Raw genomic sequence first — 13,090 nt, 5'->3', positions numbered from 1 at the left:
TAAATATATATATAAAGGATAAATATATATATAAAAGATAAATATATATATAAAAGATAAATATATATATAAAAGATAAAAAAACATGGAAAAGATAAAAAAACATAGAAAAGATAAAAAAACATAGAAAAGATAAAAAAACATAGACAAGATAAAAAAACTTATAAAAAAAAAAAAAAAAAAAAAAGTGTGGCATCATATTATAGTCCCTGTCTCAATGAAAATGTCGCAGCCCTTGAAAAGGTCAAAATTAAATAACAACGAATCTCAAAATATATTTGTTAAAAATGAAAATAGCATGAGCGTTCATAACATTTCGATGAATGCAATATTGTGTTCATCTTTAAACTTAGATAGCATATATAAATACTTTTCAAATTGCATATATAACCCGAGGGAGTTCAAGTGCATGCGCATTGATGTTCCAGTGAGTTTAAAGACTGTACATAAATATGTAAATTATGTTAAAAATAAAAGAAAAAAGGAGCAACAGGGTATAGAGGTGGAGATTAATAAGCCGGAAGATAGTTCATATAAGGGGGTAGATAATAATTGTAAGGAAGTAAGTAATAACTGTGATATGCCTTCTGGGGGGAATACTTCTTTTCCCATTGATGAAGGAAAATGTAGTATGCCTGACTCTGTACATGTTAGCAGCACAGCAAATATAGCCTCAAGCTCCAATGCAGAGGTTTCTGCAAGGAATGACCATATTTCTGGTGAAAGCAATTACATTAATTCTGTTATCGAAAAAATCAATGAAAATTACAAAGACGTAACTGAAAAGCTAGTTATAAATGTGTCTATTTTTTCGAATGGGAAAATTATATGCACAGGCAATAATTCGATCGAAGCTTGTAAAATTGCTATGAAAAAAGTCGAAAAAAAATTAAAACAATTAAATTTTAAAAATATAAAACTAAAAAAAATAACTATTGCAAACATCTTAGCTGTGTATAATGTGGGCTTCTCAATTGTTCTACCTCTCTTTGCGCAGTATTACAAAAGCGTAAGTTCACTCGAGGATATATATAAACACATACAACATATAAACGCATACATGTGTTTGTGTATAAGAGTGTCAGTACATACACTTGTTCGTGCGTATGCCCGTAATAATAGGGGCTTGTCACATGTTACATGTATAAAACGTATATAACGTTTTTTTCATCCTTTCCGTGAACTTCGATTTATTATTAGGTGGACTATGATCCCAACGTATTTCCTGCATGCAAAGTGAAAATTGCGCTGACAAATGAGGACAAAAAAAATTTATCTGAAAGGAAGGAGGTAACCGAACTTTGCCTTTACACTTTCGTTTGTGTTTTTCGTCAATCTGCGTCTGTCTTTGTCCCATCCTTCTGCTTTCCTCCGTATTTTTTTTCTAAGCTTCTCAAATGCCCCTTCTAACCCGTACTACTTCTATTCTATGCCGCTTCTAACCCATGCGTACGCGCGTTTCTTTTTATTCGAAGCAAAATGAGAGCACGTATGCCTGGTGTAATGCAAACAATAATATAGACAGTGGTAAGAGTAAAGTGGACATTGTTTCGGCTAGTATATTCTCGACCGGTAATATAACCCTAACTGGAGGAAAAAGTTATGAAAATTTGCAGAGGTGCATTGATATATTATTTCCCTATTTGATTAAAAGTAAATCCCAGCATTGAGTTTATTTTGGACTAATTCATGGTTTCTTGAAAAAGTGTAAGCAGTAGGTGCGAATACGTATATACACGTGCATACATACACACGCATGTACGTACATACGCACATACATGTGTATACATTATCCATTTGTCCATTTTGCAAACATTCGAACTTTTCCCTTTAAAAAAAATAAAACCCATTTTTAAGTTAACGAGCGACGTAAAATGTACATGTACGCGTGTAGCTTCCACACGTGCACATAAAACATGTGTACATGCTGTAAATGTAAATTAAATAGACATTGCATGAAGGATGTGTTGCATATGTGTATGTATATATGTGTGCACCATTAGTGCTTCTCCACTATGGAACTCTTTTCCAACCGAAATGAAATTTTTAGCAAGTTGATACCTACGAATTTGATAAGGAGTACTGACTGGATGTGTTGAACTGTCTGGATCCAGAAGAGGAGGCAGGTCGACAGGAATGATCGGAAGGAATAGTAAAAATATTATAATCGAAATTATTAATGTAATTTAAGTCTTTCAATCTAATAGCTTTTTCTTTATCATTCTTATAAGAATTAATATTATCATCATAAATATTTATATATAAATCAAAGCAATCCGAAAAACATTTATGTTTTAACAGATTTTCAAGTGTTTCTCTTTTATCTACATCTTCTTCAAGACAGCATGCCAAAAAATTTTTAATCTCCTCATCAAAGTTCAGATAGTCAAATTTATCCCCTGTGAATGTGTCTATTAAAGTCTCTTCAAATATTTTTCCAATCATGTACGAGTACGCCTTTTGCAGTTTTGTCTTATCCTCGAAGAGGAAGACATTGCGGTTATCCTGTGGACTCTTATGTGAAATGGTGTGTGCTTTATCGTTTGAATCTCTATTTAAGTACCAATTTATATCCTCATGCGTTCCTGCACTTTCCTCATCGTTGGTGATTCCCCCCCCTTTCATCCATTCAAGCCCTGCCCTTATCTCTGGGGGCATGTAATGAAAAATGGTTTTGCTATACGTTTTGGTGGCTATAGTTTCATCAATTTTAGATAAAAGAAAATATAAAGTTTTATTTGTCAACAGACCTAAAGGGATTCCAGAATTTACTATTAAATTGTCTTCCTTAAGAAATATGCGTGAACATTTAAGTATAATAAGAGTATTGAAATTTAAAAAGGGTAATATTATTTTAATGATTTTTACCATTATACATTTTAATTTAAATACTCTTAGTTTTAAATCAATTCCTGATAAAAATTCACTATAAATAAATTCATTTAATGAGGTCCCATTTATATATTTTGTTTTTTCAATAAATTTTTTATGTATTTCTACCGATATGGGAAAAAGTAAATTTTCTATTTTTTTTTCCTTAACGTCCATTTTAAATATATGCAAGGCATTATTTATTTCCTTTTCTATATTTTTCAAAATTGGGGGATGTGTAAGCCTGCGTTTTTCTTCAACTATTCTGGATGTGTTTACATGGAATTCTGCTTCCCTCTTTCTGCAGAACAACTGCATTGTGTCTTCCCATTCATCAGTGTTCGTCGCGTTCGTAACATTCGTAGCGTTCGAAGCGTTAGAAGCATCTGCACCAACCGCAGTGTATGCACTATCCTCAACCTTCGCAGCCTCCCCCTCTACTGAGTTGTAATTCCGACTTGACATAATGGGGGGGAGAAGGTCACTGCTACTTGTGCTGCCTCGCTGGTCGTAGGTCTGTTTCTTTTCCATTAGATTGCTAACCCTGCTTCTAATCCCGCCACTAACCCCTCCGGGTGTGAACACATCCCAGGCGATTCGTTTAAACTTGAGCACGCAGAACAGCTCCAACTGCATGCAATAAATTTGCCATATAAACGAATGAGAGTACACTCCCAAAAAATTCATAAACTTTACATTGTTGTTGTAGGGGGGTATTTTCTTTTTACAGTATTCAATTATCTGTATTTTGTCAAAATGTTTTTGCTCACATGTTATTTCGTTTAGCTTACGGTAAATATTTTTCTTCGTAAACTTATAATACAAATCTTTTGTAAAATAAACTAGTTTGTCTAAATTGTTCAGGTGGTAATAGTTTTCTATCACGTCCCAATGCGTTTCGTTGAAGAAATTTATCTGCTGGTAGTTTATGAAGTCCAGTTTTGTGTTCAGAATATACTGCAGGGTACCGTTCTTCCTCCTCAGGCTCATACCCCCATCGTCACAACAGTTTCCCTTCCTCATATCGTCATTTCCTTTGCCTCTTTTCTTCTTGTCTGTCTTTCCCTTACCGCGGATCGTTGTCCTTTCCCCCATATTATCTGTTCCTCCAGTGGGTACGCAGTCCTCTGAACTCCTTGGTTCTGATCCCCCTCTTGTGCTATCGTCCTGACTGTTGTCGCTTTTTTCTTCCTGTTCTTCGCGTTCCTGTCGTTCTTCGTGGGTGTGTCCTTCTATCCCTTTGCAGGTTCTCCTTTTTAAATTTTGTTTCTTCACTTTACGCAATTCATTAGTCAAGAATATATCCTTAACACCCTGAATTTCACCCATACCTAGGACAAATTTCGCTTTGGAAAAAATAGAGTTTTTATGCATTCTACTTAAAAAAAAATTATATTTATTTAATAGAAATTTCATTCCGTTAAATAATTCTAAAGCCATATAATATTGTTCATGTGATATTTCTAAAATGTTAAAGAAATAATAATAATAATCATATAAAGAAATTTCTTCAAAGGAGCTTTCAACAATATTATGAATAGACATATTTTCATATTGTTCTAATATATCAAGAAAAGGAAATTTATAATACGTTAAAATTAGGTACAACAATAAATCCATATTTGGTGGTTTCATAATTAAATAATATAATATTTGAATGTTTACATTTGTAGTTCCCTCACATAGGTAATGCATCATTATGCTAAAATAGTCATTATTTTTGTTTAACAGCAGTTCGTTATCCTTCACAACGAAGTACAAGTAAGACTCCTTCTGATCGTTGATTTTATTCACCAGGCTTACCACATCTTCGCCATCGGAAAAGAATGCCGAATCGGTATCGTCGTTTTTGTTTCCATTATTGCTATCGTTAATTCTGTTGTCGCTGTTTCCTTTGTCATAGTCGTTCTTACCGTCATCATCAGGACCCCTCCCCAATGCTCTGGCTTTTCCCTTTTTCTTTTTCCCGTCGTGATGGTCATATACAATTTGAATTCTCTTCTTTTCATTCTTCTTTTTATTATTATTTATGTTAAAAATAAAAAGCTTCTTTTTCTCCTTCCCGTTTTCGTCAATAAAATGAATAGGTTTTTGTGGAATGGTTACCATATCTATTTTAAACTCGTCAAACTTTAACTTAAGTTGATCTAGTATCATGTCTTTCTTTTTTATATCTATGATTCCTTGCTTGCTAAAAATATTTTCTCCCTTGCCTTTATACGCCCTCCTAATATTATTACTACTATTGTTATTATTACCAAGACCACCACCGATGTCCACACCTCTAACACCACTAACACCGCTACCCACGCCACTATTGACATACTTCTGGTTTGCTTTCCTCTTTTCGTGGACTTCCTCCAAAGCATCATCTTCATTTTCCTCTTGTTCGTCATGCTGAACCAAATCTTCAATATCTTCATGATTTCCAAAATTTGGAGCCTTATCAATAAATGTATATCCAAAGGTGGACGTTTCACAAAAATGTTTATACAACTCATCCTCTTCCTTCGTTTCAATATTATAATGTTTTTGTCTGTTTTCAATTATTTTGTTAAATTTATCAATTTTTTCTTTTATACCTGGATCATTAAAGGAAAATAAATTGCAAAAATTATCTTTCTTCTTCTGTTCATAAATTAATTTTTTTAAACAAGAAAAATCAGGAAGTTTTTCATGATACTTTCTTACTTTTCTCTTTTTTTTTATGTTTAATGATTCTCCTGCTATAAAGTTTTTTCGCTCGTTGGTTCCTACACCTCTCTTTACTGCACTGCTATTATAATTATTATTATTACTGCTGCTAATGTTAATGCCAGCTTTTGCGCTATTTCTTCCAACATTTTTGTTGGCATTTTTGCACCTTCGCAACACCATTTTCGACGTATTTCCTTATGTACACACAAACACAGGAGGGGGCCAGGTGAGACACAAGGAGAAGAGTTCTTCCTGTGAAGCGATTCCAGTTACAGGAACAACTTTAGCCTAACGCGAATTTTCGGGGCTTACTGTTGATTTTATTTAAGCGATTTTTTGAAAATTTCCCCTCCTTTGTAAGCATCTTCAATCCTTGCCACTACTTGTCATAGTTTGTCACAGTGTACCTCAATTTCGTTGTTAGTGCTACTATGCTGTTTTATTACTTTATATTTTTACTTAATTATTTTATTATACTTTTGCTCATTTATTTAATTATACTTTTGTTCATTTATTTAATTATACTTTTACTTGTTTATTTTATTATACTTTTACTTGTTTATTTTATTATACTTTTGCTCATTTATTTAATTATACTTTTACTCGTTTATTTTATTATACTTTTACTTGTTTATTTTATTATACCTTTACTTGTTTATTTTATTATACTTATTCATTTTATTATACTTGTTTATTTTATTATACTTATTCATTTTATTATACTTATACTTGTTTATTTTATTTTACTTATTCATTTTATTATACTTATTCATTTTATTATATTTTTCCCTTTTTTACTTAATTTTTTTCCTTAAAAGGATGAATTAAAAAATTGCCTGGCGATGCATATGTAACACATTATACACATACGTATACTTATTATGCGTGTAAATGATCTGACTTACATAAGCTCTTATATGCATACGTTTACATAGGCACAAATATTTACTTGTACACTTGTACTCGTCTCTTTATTAAGGCATACATGTAAGTGCGTTTACATGTGTGTACTATATATATATACCCATTAAAACCCATTTTTGTATTACTTATATTAGGATTGAAAATATCAAAAAGCTCACAAATATTTTTATTTTTGCAGAAGAGATTACTTTTAATTTCTGACTTATTTTATTTTATTTTATTTATTTTTATTCTTTCTTCTTCACCACATTTTGCTAATTTTTTCTGTTGAGTAAATACAATGATGTACAAGTTTTAGCACCTCATTTAAAAAAAACGTAATAAAATATGAAAATATCAAAAGTAACATTTTTTTTTTTTTTCTTTTTCTTTTTTTTTATGTGTGTGCAGAAAACTTATTCGTTCTAGTCCCATTTGACACATTAAAATCATGAAAAGAAAACTAGTATACATTGGATGTGCTATTTTTTATTCAAAGGGAAATGTAAAAGCTGTAAGCACAGCTTGTTCACTTTTAAGAGCATAACGTAAAAAAAAAAAAAAAAAAAAAAAAGGAAAAGTAAAGAAAAATGTAAAGAAATGTAGAGAAATATAAAGAAAACTAAAGTAAAGAACATAAAATAAAAGTAAAACATGGCAGTTGCAAGTTACATGTTTCACGAAATGGAGAAATATACGTGCAACTATTAACAAAATGGAACGTCGATTAATAGCGTCGTTTTTAAGTGCCATATATGATATCTTTACAGAGCGCTAGAGGGGAGTTGAACTTTTTTTTTTTTTTTTTTTGCCCAAAACAATCTTAATTTGACGTGCCATAAAATGTTAACCCCTCCATATTAACTTAGTTACACGCAGCCCGTTTTATGATTTATGCTAGTTACACTCTACACTTATCAAAAAATCAAATAGGGAGTAAATTCCAAACAGAGTTAAACATATTTTATGTTTATAATAAAAAAAAAAAAAAAAAAATAAAGGGGGGATGTACAAAAAAAAATTAATACGTTAATACATGATCAGGGAGAACATACGAAAATATTACGAAAATGTAAAGAGATGAAATGGCGGAGTTACACCACGTGACAACACTACAATGATGAATGAATAGTATAGACACTTTTTCCAGTAGCTGTAACAGATCTGCATTAAATACGCGAGGGTATTCCAAAGGATACAAATTCAGTAGAAAAAAAAAAAAAAAACTTAAAGCTTATATTTCCATGAGTAATGTACAAGTAAATATGTGTGTACATAATTGTGATCTTGGTCTAAAACAGTACGTAAAAATTTATATCTTTTTATCTCTTTTTTTTTTTTTTTTTTTAGTGTGTACACGGCATCAAAAATACATGGCAAGTGAAAGGTAACACGTTTTTGTCCCATTGCATAATTTATTACAGATGCAGAAAGCGGCATATATACGTAAAATTATGCACACTGCATGAGGTTATTCACATGTGTATATATGCACACATATATATACACGTATACTTATATATACATTTTAACATGTACGAAACGGTAATAACAAGCACAATTTTGGTGCGCGATTATTTGGCAAACTGGGAGTATAACAGTGTCAAAACAAAAAAAAAAAAAAAAAAAAAAAAAAAAATGCATGGACTATAGTCAACAAATTTATAGATTTTTCTCTAGAGCGGACCTTATTTTGCGTCGCACACACACACACATACACATACACATACATAAATACGTACACATATGCATACAAATAAACAATGCAATGTTCCTCAGGTGGATGCGGTTTTTACTTTTTTTCCCATTTAAAAAAAATATATACCCATTTAACTCACCTTAAATGTCGACTAAAACAAAAATTTCGCACTCACCTTCCTCATTTGAAATAATTTTCAATTCATGTTTTGTTATTGCTTTTATTTCTGTACCACCTTCATGTTTGAATGAAGAGAATGTTTCCCCATATCCAACTGCTTTTATAAAAAAAGTCTTAGTATCAAAAGTAAGTATATCAATCCTTTTACAAATAAAATATTCGCTTCCATATAAAAAATGAAATTCATTTAAAAATTTAAAAAGTAAATCATCTAAATTATCACCATGTACAATTACTTTTTTTCTTATTTTTAATTCCACTTTATTTAAATTACACATATAATTAAACATGGAAATACATATAGACTCAAAACACTCCATTAAATTGTTTCCATAACTATGTAAAATTATATCTGCTGTGTGATCAAGGTATTCGTATTTGTAAATCTTTTCTAATGTGATGCCATACAGTTTTTCTCGATCCTTTTCCATATCGTCACTACCTTCATTGTTACTTTCATTAGCATCATCTGAGTAATCTTCATCACTTGAATATCTTGCACTGATTCGTCTCCTATTTCGCTGTGGTAGTGAAATAATATCCTTCTTCATAAAGTCGCTCATGTTTTATGTGCGTGTATTCGCATAGGAGCAGAAGATGAAAGGGGAAAAGAGTGAAAGAGTAAACAAGAGGAGAAAATACAAATACAAATATATACACATATATATATATATATATATATATATATATATATATATATATACATGTATATATAATATTTGCACATGCATATAGCAGTAGAATTACAGTTCCGCAATAGCAGGGCAACTAAAACAGTATGACCGTACGGTCGTTTATCTGCAGAAAGAAATTTTCGTAAATTACTAGTGCAAAATCCTATGCTCTATCTCTTTTTTTCTCTTTAATTTTTATATGCATATACACATACATGGAAACATACATGTGCCTTCAACATATTTAAACAAAAATGGATTAGAGAAATGGTTATATATAAAAATATCTATCTATATATATCTATCTATAAATATCTATCTATATATATCTATCTATAAATATCTATATATCTATATCTATATCTATCTATCTATCTATCTATCTATATATATATTATCGAAAAAACCTTTTTTTGTTAAGGTAAGAAAAGTTTCCTTTAAGTGCGGTTCAAATGGGTACAATTTTTTTTTCATAGCAAATCAAAGCATTACGTAAATATAAATATGGTCGTTGAATATTCTCAAAAAATTGTCCCATTATTCCGTATTTAACGGGATGCACAATGGGCTTTTATTTAAAGAAAAATACTTTCATGTTGGTACATATGTAGTTACATACATACATACATACGTATATACATGCATACATAAATACATACATATATATATATATATATATATATATATATATATATATACATGGTTGTTTACTTGTAATATAGTCGTACAAGCTTTGCCATATTTCAATTTGCAAGCTGGCTAATTACCGTACCCCTTAAGCGACTCGATTATGTAGTTATCTTATCCCGTGAAGGCAGCTCCTCTTAACAATGCAAAAATAATATAATTAAGGGAAGCAAAAAAAAAAAAAAAAAAAAAAAGCATAACAAAATAGCATAATGTAAAAATAACAGAATAAAAAAGATTGAATCTTTAATTTTATCTAAAAGTATTCGTCGAATGCATTTTTTTATGAACAAGTCATAACAAATGGATTTGAAGAAAACCACTTATTGCAGTTTAATCCACTAACTAATGAGCTGCACGATAAGTATTATGCGTAAGTGCACGTATGTATGTGTATATATATATGTATGTATATATGTATGTATATATATATGTATGTGTATATATATGTATGTATATATATATGTATGTGTATATATATGTATGTATATATATATGTATGTATATATGTATGTATATATATATGTATGTATATATAAGTGAATTTGTTTTTATGTACACGTATACACATGGAGTGTTTATTATTGGGGCAGGTTAAATAGGTATATTTGTATATAAGCAAAAGCTCGTTCGCGCAAGGACAAAATTGTTCGTGTTTAGGTTAGGGAAGCATACCTTAAAAATGTGCGTATACTCATGTACATAAGAAGTATGCGTATATTATATAGCGATAAGACTCAACACACAATGCGACTACAAAAAGGAGAGAGAAGAAGAAAAACTAAGTTATTTAATGCGAAAGGAAAATTACAATGATATTACTAAAATGATATTACTAAAATGATATTACTAAAATGATATTACTAAAATGATATTAATAAAACGATATTAATAAAACGATATTAATAAAATGATATTAATAAAATGATATTAATAAAATGATATTAATAAAATGATATTAATAAAATGATATTAATAAAATGATATTACTAAAATGTTATTAATAAAACGATATTAATAAAATGATATTAATAAAATGAGACGCATATTACTGTTATTATTGTGTGCTATGTTTATAAAGGGCTATGTAATAAATGAAAACAAAGGAAAATATTTCAACTTGATGGGTAGGAATGTAATGAAAGAAAAGCATAAGAAGACGCTTACAAAAGATAAGAAGAACGTAGTACATATATTTAAAGAGGAGGAAGTAGAAGAAAAATACAACACCATAGATACAATCAACAGTTTGTTAGGTAAAGTAAAAAGACAATTTAACATAAATTTCGATTTAGAAGAAGAAAAATTGGCAAGAGAGAGAAGGAAAAGAGAGCGTAACTGGGATCAGAACAGCAGGGGAAGCAGTAATGACAGTAGTGGAGATGGTAGCAATGGCAATGGTAGAAACGAGAGGAAAGAACTGGAGAGTATTTTTGGGAGCATGCTTGACGGAAGCTTCAAGATAGGTCGAGCCAATACCATGTTTAAAGAATTAAAAGAAGAAAAAAAATTGGTAGATAGAAAATACAAAGCATTAATAAATAGAAAATTAAAATTAAGAAAAAATCAGTTTAAAAAGTTAGAGGAAGATTTAAAGAATGGCACATTTAAATCCTCATATAATGATGAACAGAGAAACTTTTTACAAAAAGTTTTGAAGGAAATGGAGGAAGCAATATATCCTATAATGAAAGAAATAGAAAAAATAGAAAAAAATCAACATTTAATATATGATGAAAAAAATGAGCTTTTAGTAAAACTGAGAGAAAATATTAATGAAAAAATTAATGAAATAAATTTAAAATATCAAGAAGAAGCTATTAAATTAGGAATAAAAAAAATTATGGATGCACATTATGAACAAACCAAAACACCCTTAGTTTGGGATTTGACACAAATGGATTGGCCTAAGGCTGTTTATCCATTAATAGATAATATGAAACTAAAAGCTGATATATATTGGAAATCAACAGTAGTTGGTGGAAATAGAGAAGAAAATGAATATTTCATTACTCCATTTAATATTCCAGGTCTAGGAGAGAAAAAAAAAAAAAGAAAAGGAAGAGGTGTAGGTAGTAAAAGAGGAGGATCATCAGGAAGAGGAATGAAAGGACAGAAAAGTAGAAGTGGTGGTTCTATACCCATTGGTTTTGAAGGAGGACAAACACCATTATATAGAAAATTACCAAAATTTGTTTCTGCTCCACTTGGACCTGGTCATAGATTTAACAGATATGAATATGAATTAATTCCACTAAATTTAATTAATTTAGCTTATACAAGAAGTGGGGAAAAAAAGCATCTTGAAATTGATTGGAATGTAATAGACAAACTAGGGTTAAAAATAGGAAAGTATAAAAGAAAGCATCCAATAAAAGTTGTTGGCTGTAATTTAAAAAAATTTAAAATGAAACATGGTTTTGATTTCAAATATTATGCAAAAGATGTTTTGGTGAAAGCTCATGCATATACCGTTAAGGCTGCTAGAGAAATTATAAAACAGGGAGGAAGATGTTTATTGTTAAAAAAGAATACGCATGATATAGTCTATTCAGAATATAATCCAGATGATGAAAATTTTAACAGAATTCCTAGAAGAATTGTTTTTTCAGGAAAACCGTCCAAATATGAAAGAAAATTATATTGGCTGAAAAATGTGAAAAATGTGAAAAAGAACATAGACCAGGATAAAAACGGCTGATGAGCAAAACTGGGAAAGAATGTGCAAAAATTGAACAAAAATAATGAACGCTTCCTATTTTTATTTTGCACTGTTTTGTTTTATTATGTTGTACAGTATTACGTTGTACAGTATTACGTTGTATTATATTCTGTTTTGTTACGTTTCATTTATTTTTATTTTTTATTTTTTTAATTGTTCAATAAACCGGTCGTATGAACGGTTCATAAATTTTTATAAATTGAGGTTCTAGGTAGCTAAAATGTTAAGAAAAAACAAATTAGGAAAAAATATTGCACACAGAAGTATGAGGATGCGCAGGAAACGTTGAGTATTTCAGAATTATACCAAGTATTACATCTTGTATAAATACCATATAAATTTAAGTATACACACAAATACATGCACGTGTAGCTACATACACATAAATACACTAGCGCTGATAAGCAAGCACAAAAAAATAATGAAGTGGAAATGTAATGAAAAGCAAATTAATGGGAAGAAAATTAATGGAGCAGCAAAATGATGGAGTAGCAAAATGATGAAGCAGCAAAATGATGGAGTAGCAAAATGATGAAGCAGCAAAATGATGGAGTAGCAAAATGATGAAGCAGCAAAATGATGGAGTAGCAAAATGATGAAGCAGCAAAATGATGGAGTAGCAAAATGATGGAGTAGCAAAATGATGGAGTAGCAAAA

At 30.1% G+C, this 13,090-nt stretch overlaps 4 protein-coding genes across 4 annotated transcripts; 2 read left to right on the top strand and 2 right to left on the bottom strand.

Annotated features, from left to right (window-relative positions):
- Positions 1-223: 223 nt before the first annotated feature.
- MKS88_004950 (transcription initiation TFIID-like) lies at positions 224-1,670 on the top strand (the record flags this gene model as incomplete). The annotated part of the gene is made up of 3 exons (XM_067218166.1): positions 224-1,009; positions 1,201-1,290; positions 1,476-1,670. The coding sequence occupies 3 exons, from the start codon at positions 224-226 to the stop codon at positions 1,668-1,670; spliced, it is 1,071 nt and encodes a 356-aa protein (XP_067071327.1).
- Positions 1,671-2,061: 391 nt separating this feature from the next.
- On the bottom strand, positions 2,062-5,748 carry MKS88_004949 (uncharacterized protein; the record flags this gene model as incomplete). The annotated part of the gene is made up of 1 exon (XM_067218165.1): positions 2,062-5,748. One exon carries the CDS (start codon positions 5,746-5,748, stop codon positions 2,062-2,064), a length of 3,687 nt encoding a protein of 1,228 aa, XP_067071326.1.
- A 2,562-nt stretch (positions 5,749-8,310) lies between these two features.
- Positions 8,311-8,913, bottom strand: MKS88_004948 (protein archease; the record flags this gene model as incomplete). Its single annotated transcript, XM_067218164.1, has 1 exon — positions 8,311-8,913. The coding sequence occupies one exon, from the start codon at positions 8,911-8,913 to the stop codon at positions 8,311-8,313; it is 603 nt and encodes a 200-aa protein (XP_067071325.1).
- A 1,834-nt stretch (positions 8,914-10,747) lies between these two features.
- On the top strand, positions 10,748-12,412 carry MKS88_004947 (ribosomal protein L15; the record flags this gene model as incomplete). The annotated part of the gene is made up of 1 exon (XM_067218163.1): positions 10,748-12,412. One exon carries the CDS (start codon positions 10,748-10,750, stop codon positions 12,410-12,412), a length of 1,665 nt encoding a protein of 554 aa, XP_067071324.1.
- Between the last annotated feature and the right edge of the window lie 678 nt (positions 12,413-13,090).

Source organism: Plasmodium brasilianum, chromosome 13, assembly GCF_023973825.1.
Source record: "Plasmodium brasilianum strain Bolivian I chromosome 13, whole genome shotgun sequence".
Classification (NCBI taxonomy): Eukaryota; Apicomplexa; class Aconoidasida; order Haemosporida; family Plasmodiidae; genus Plasmodium; species Plasmodium brasilianum.
Note: the sequence above shows the minus strand (reverse complement) of the source record. Positions and strands in the feature narration are given on the sequence as shown.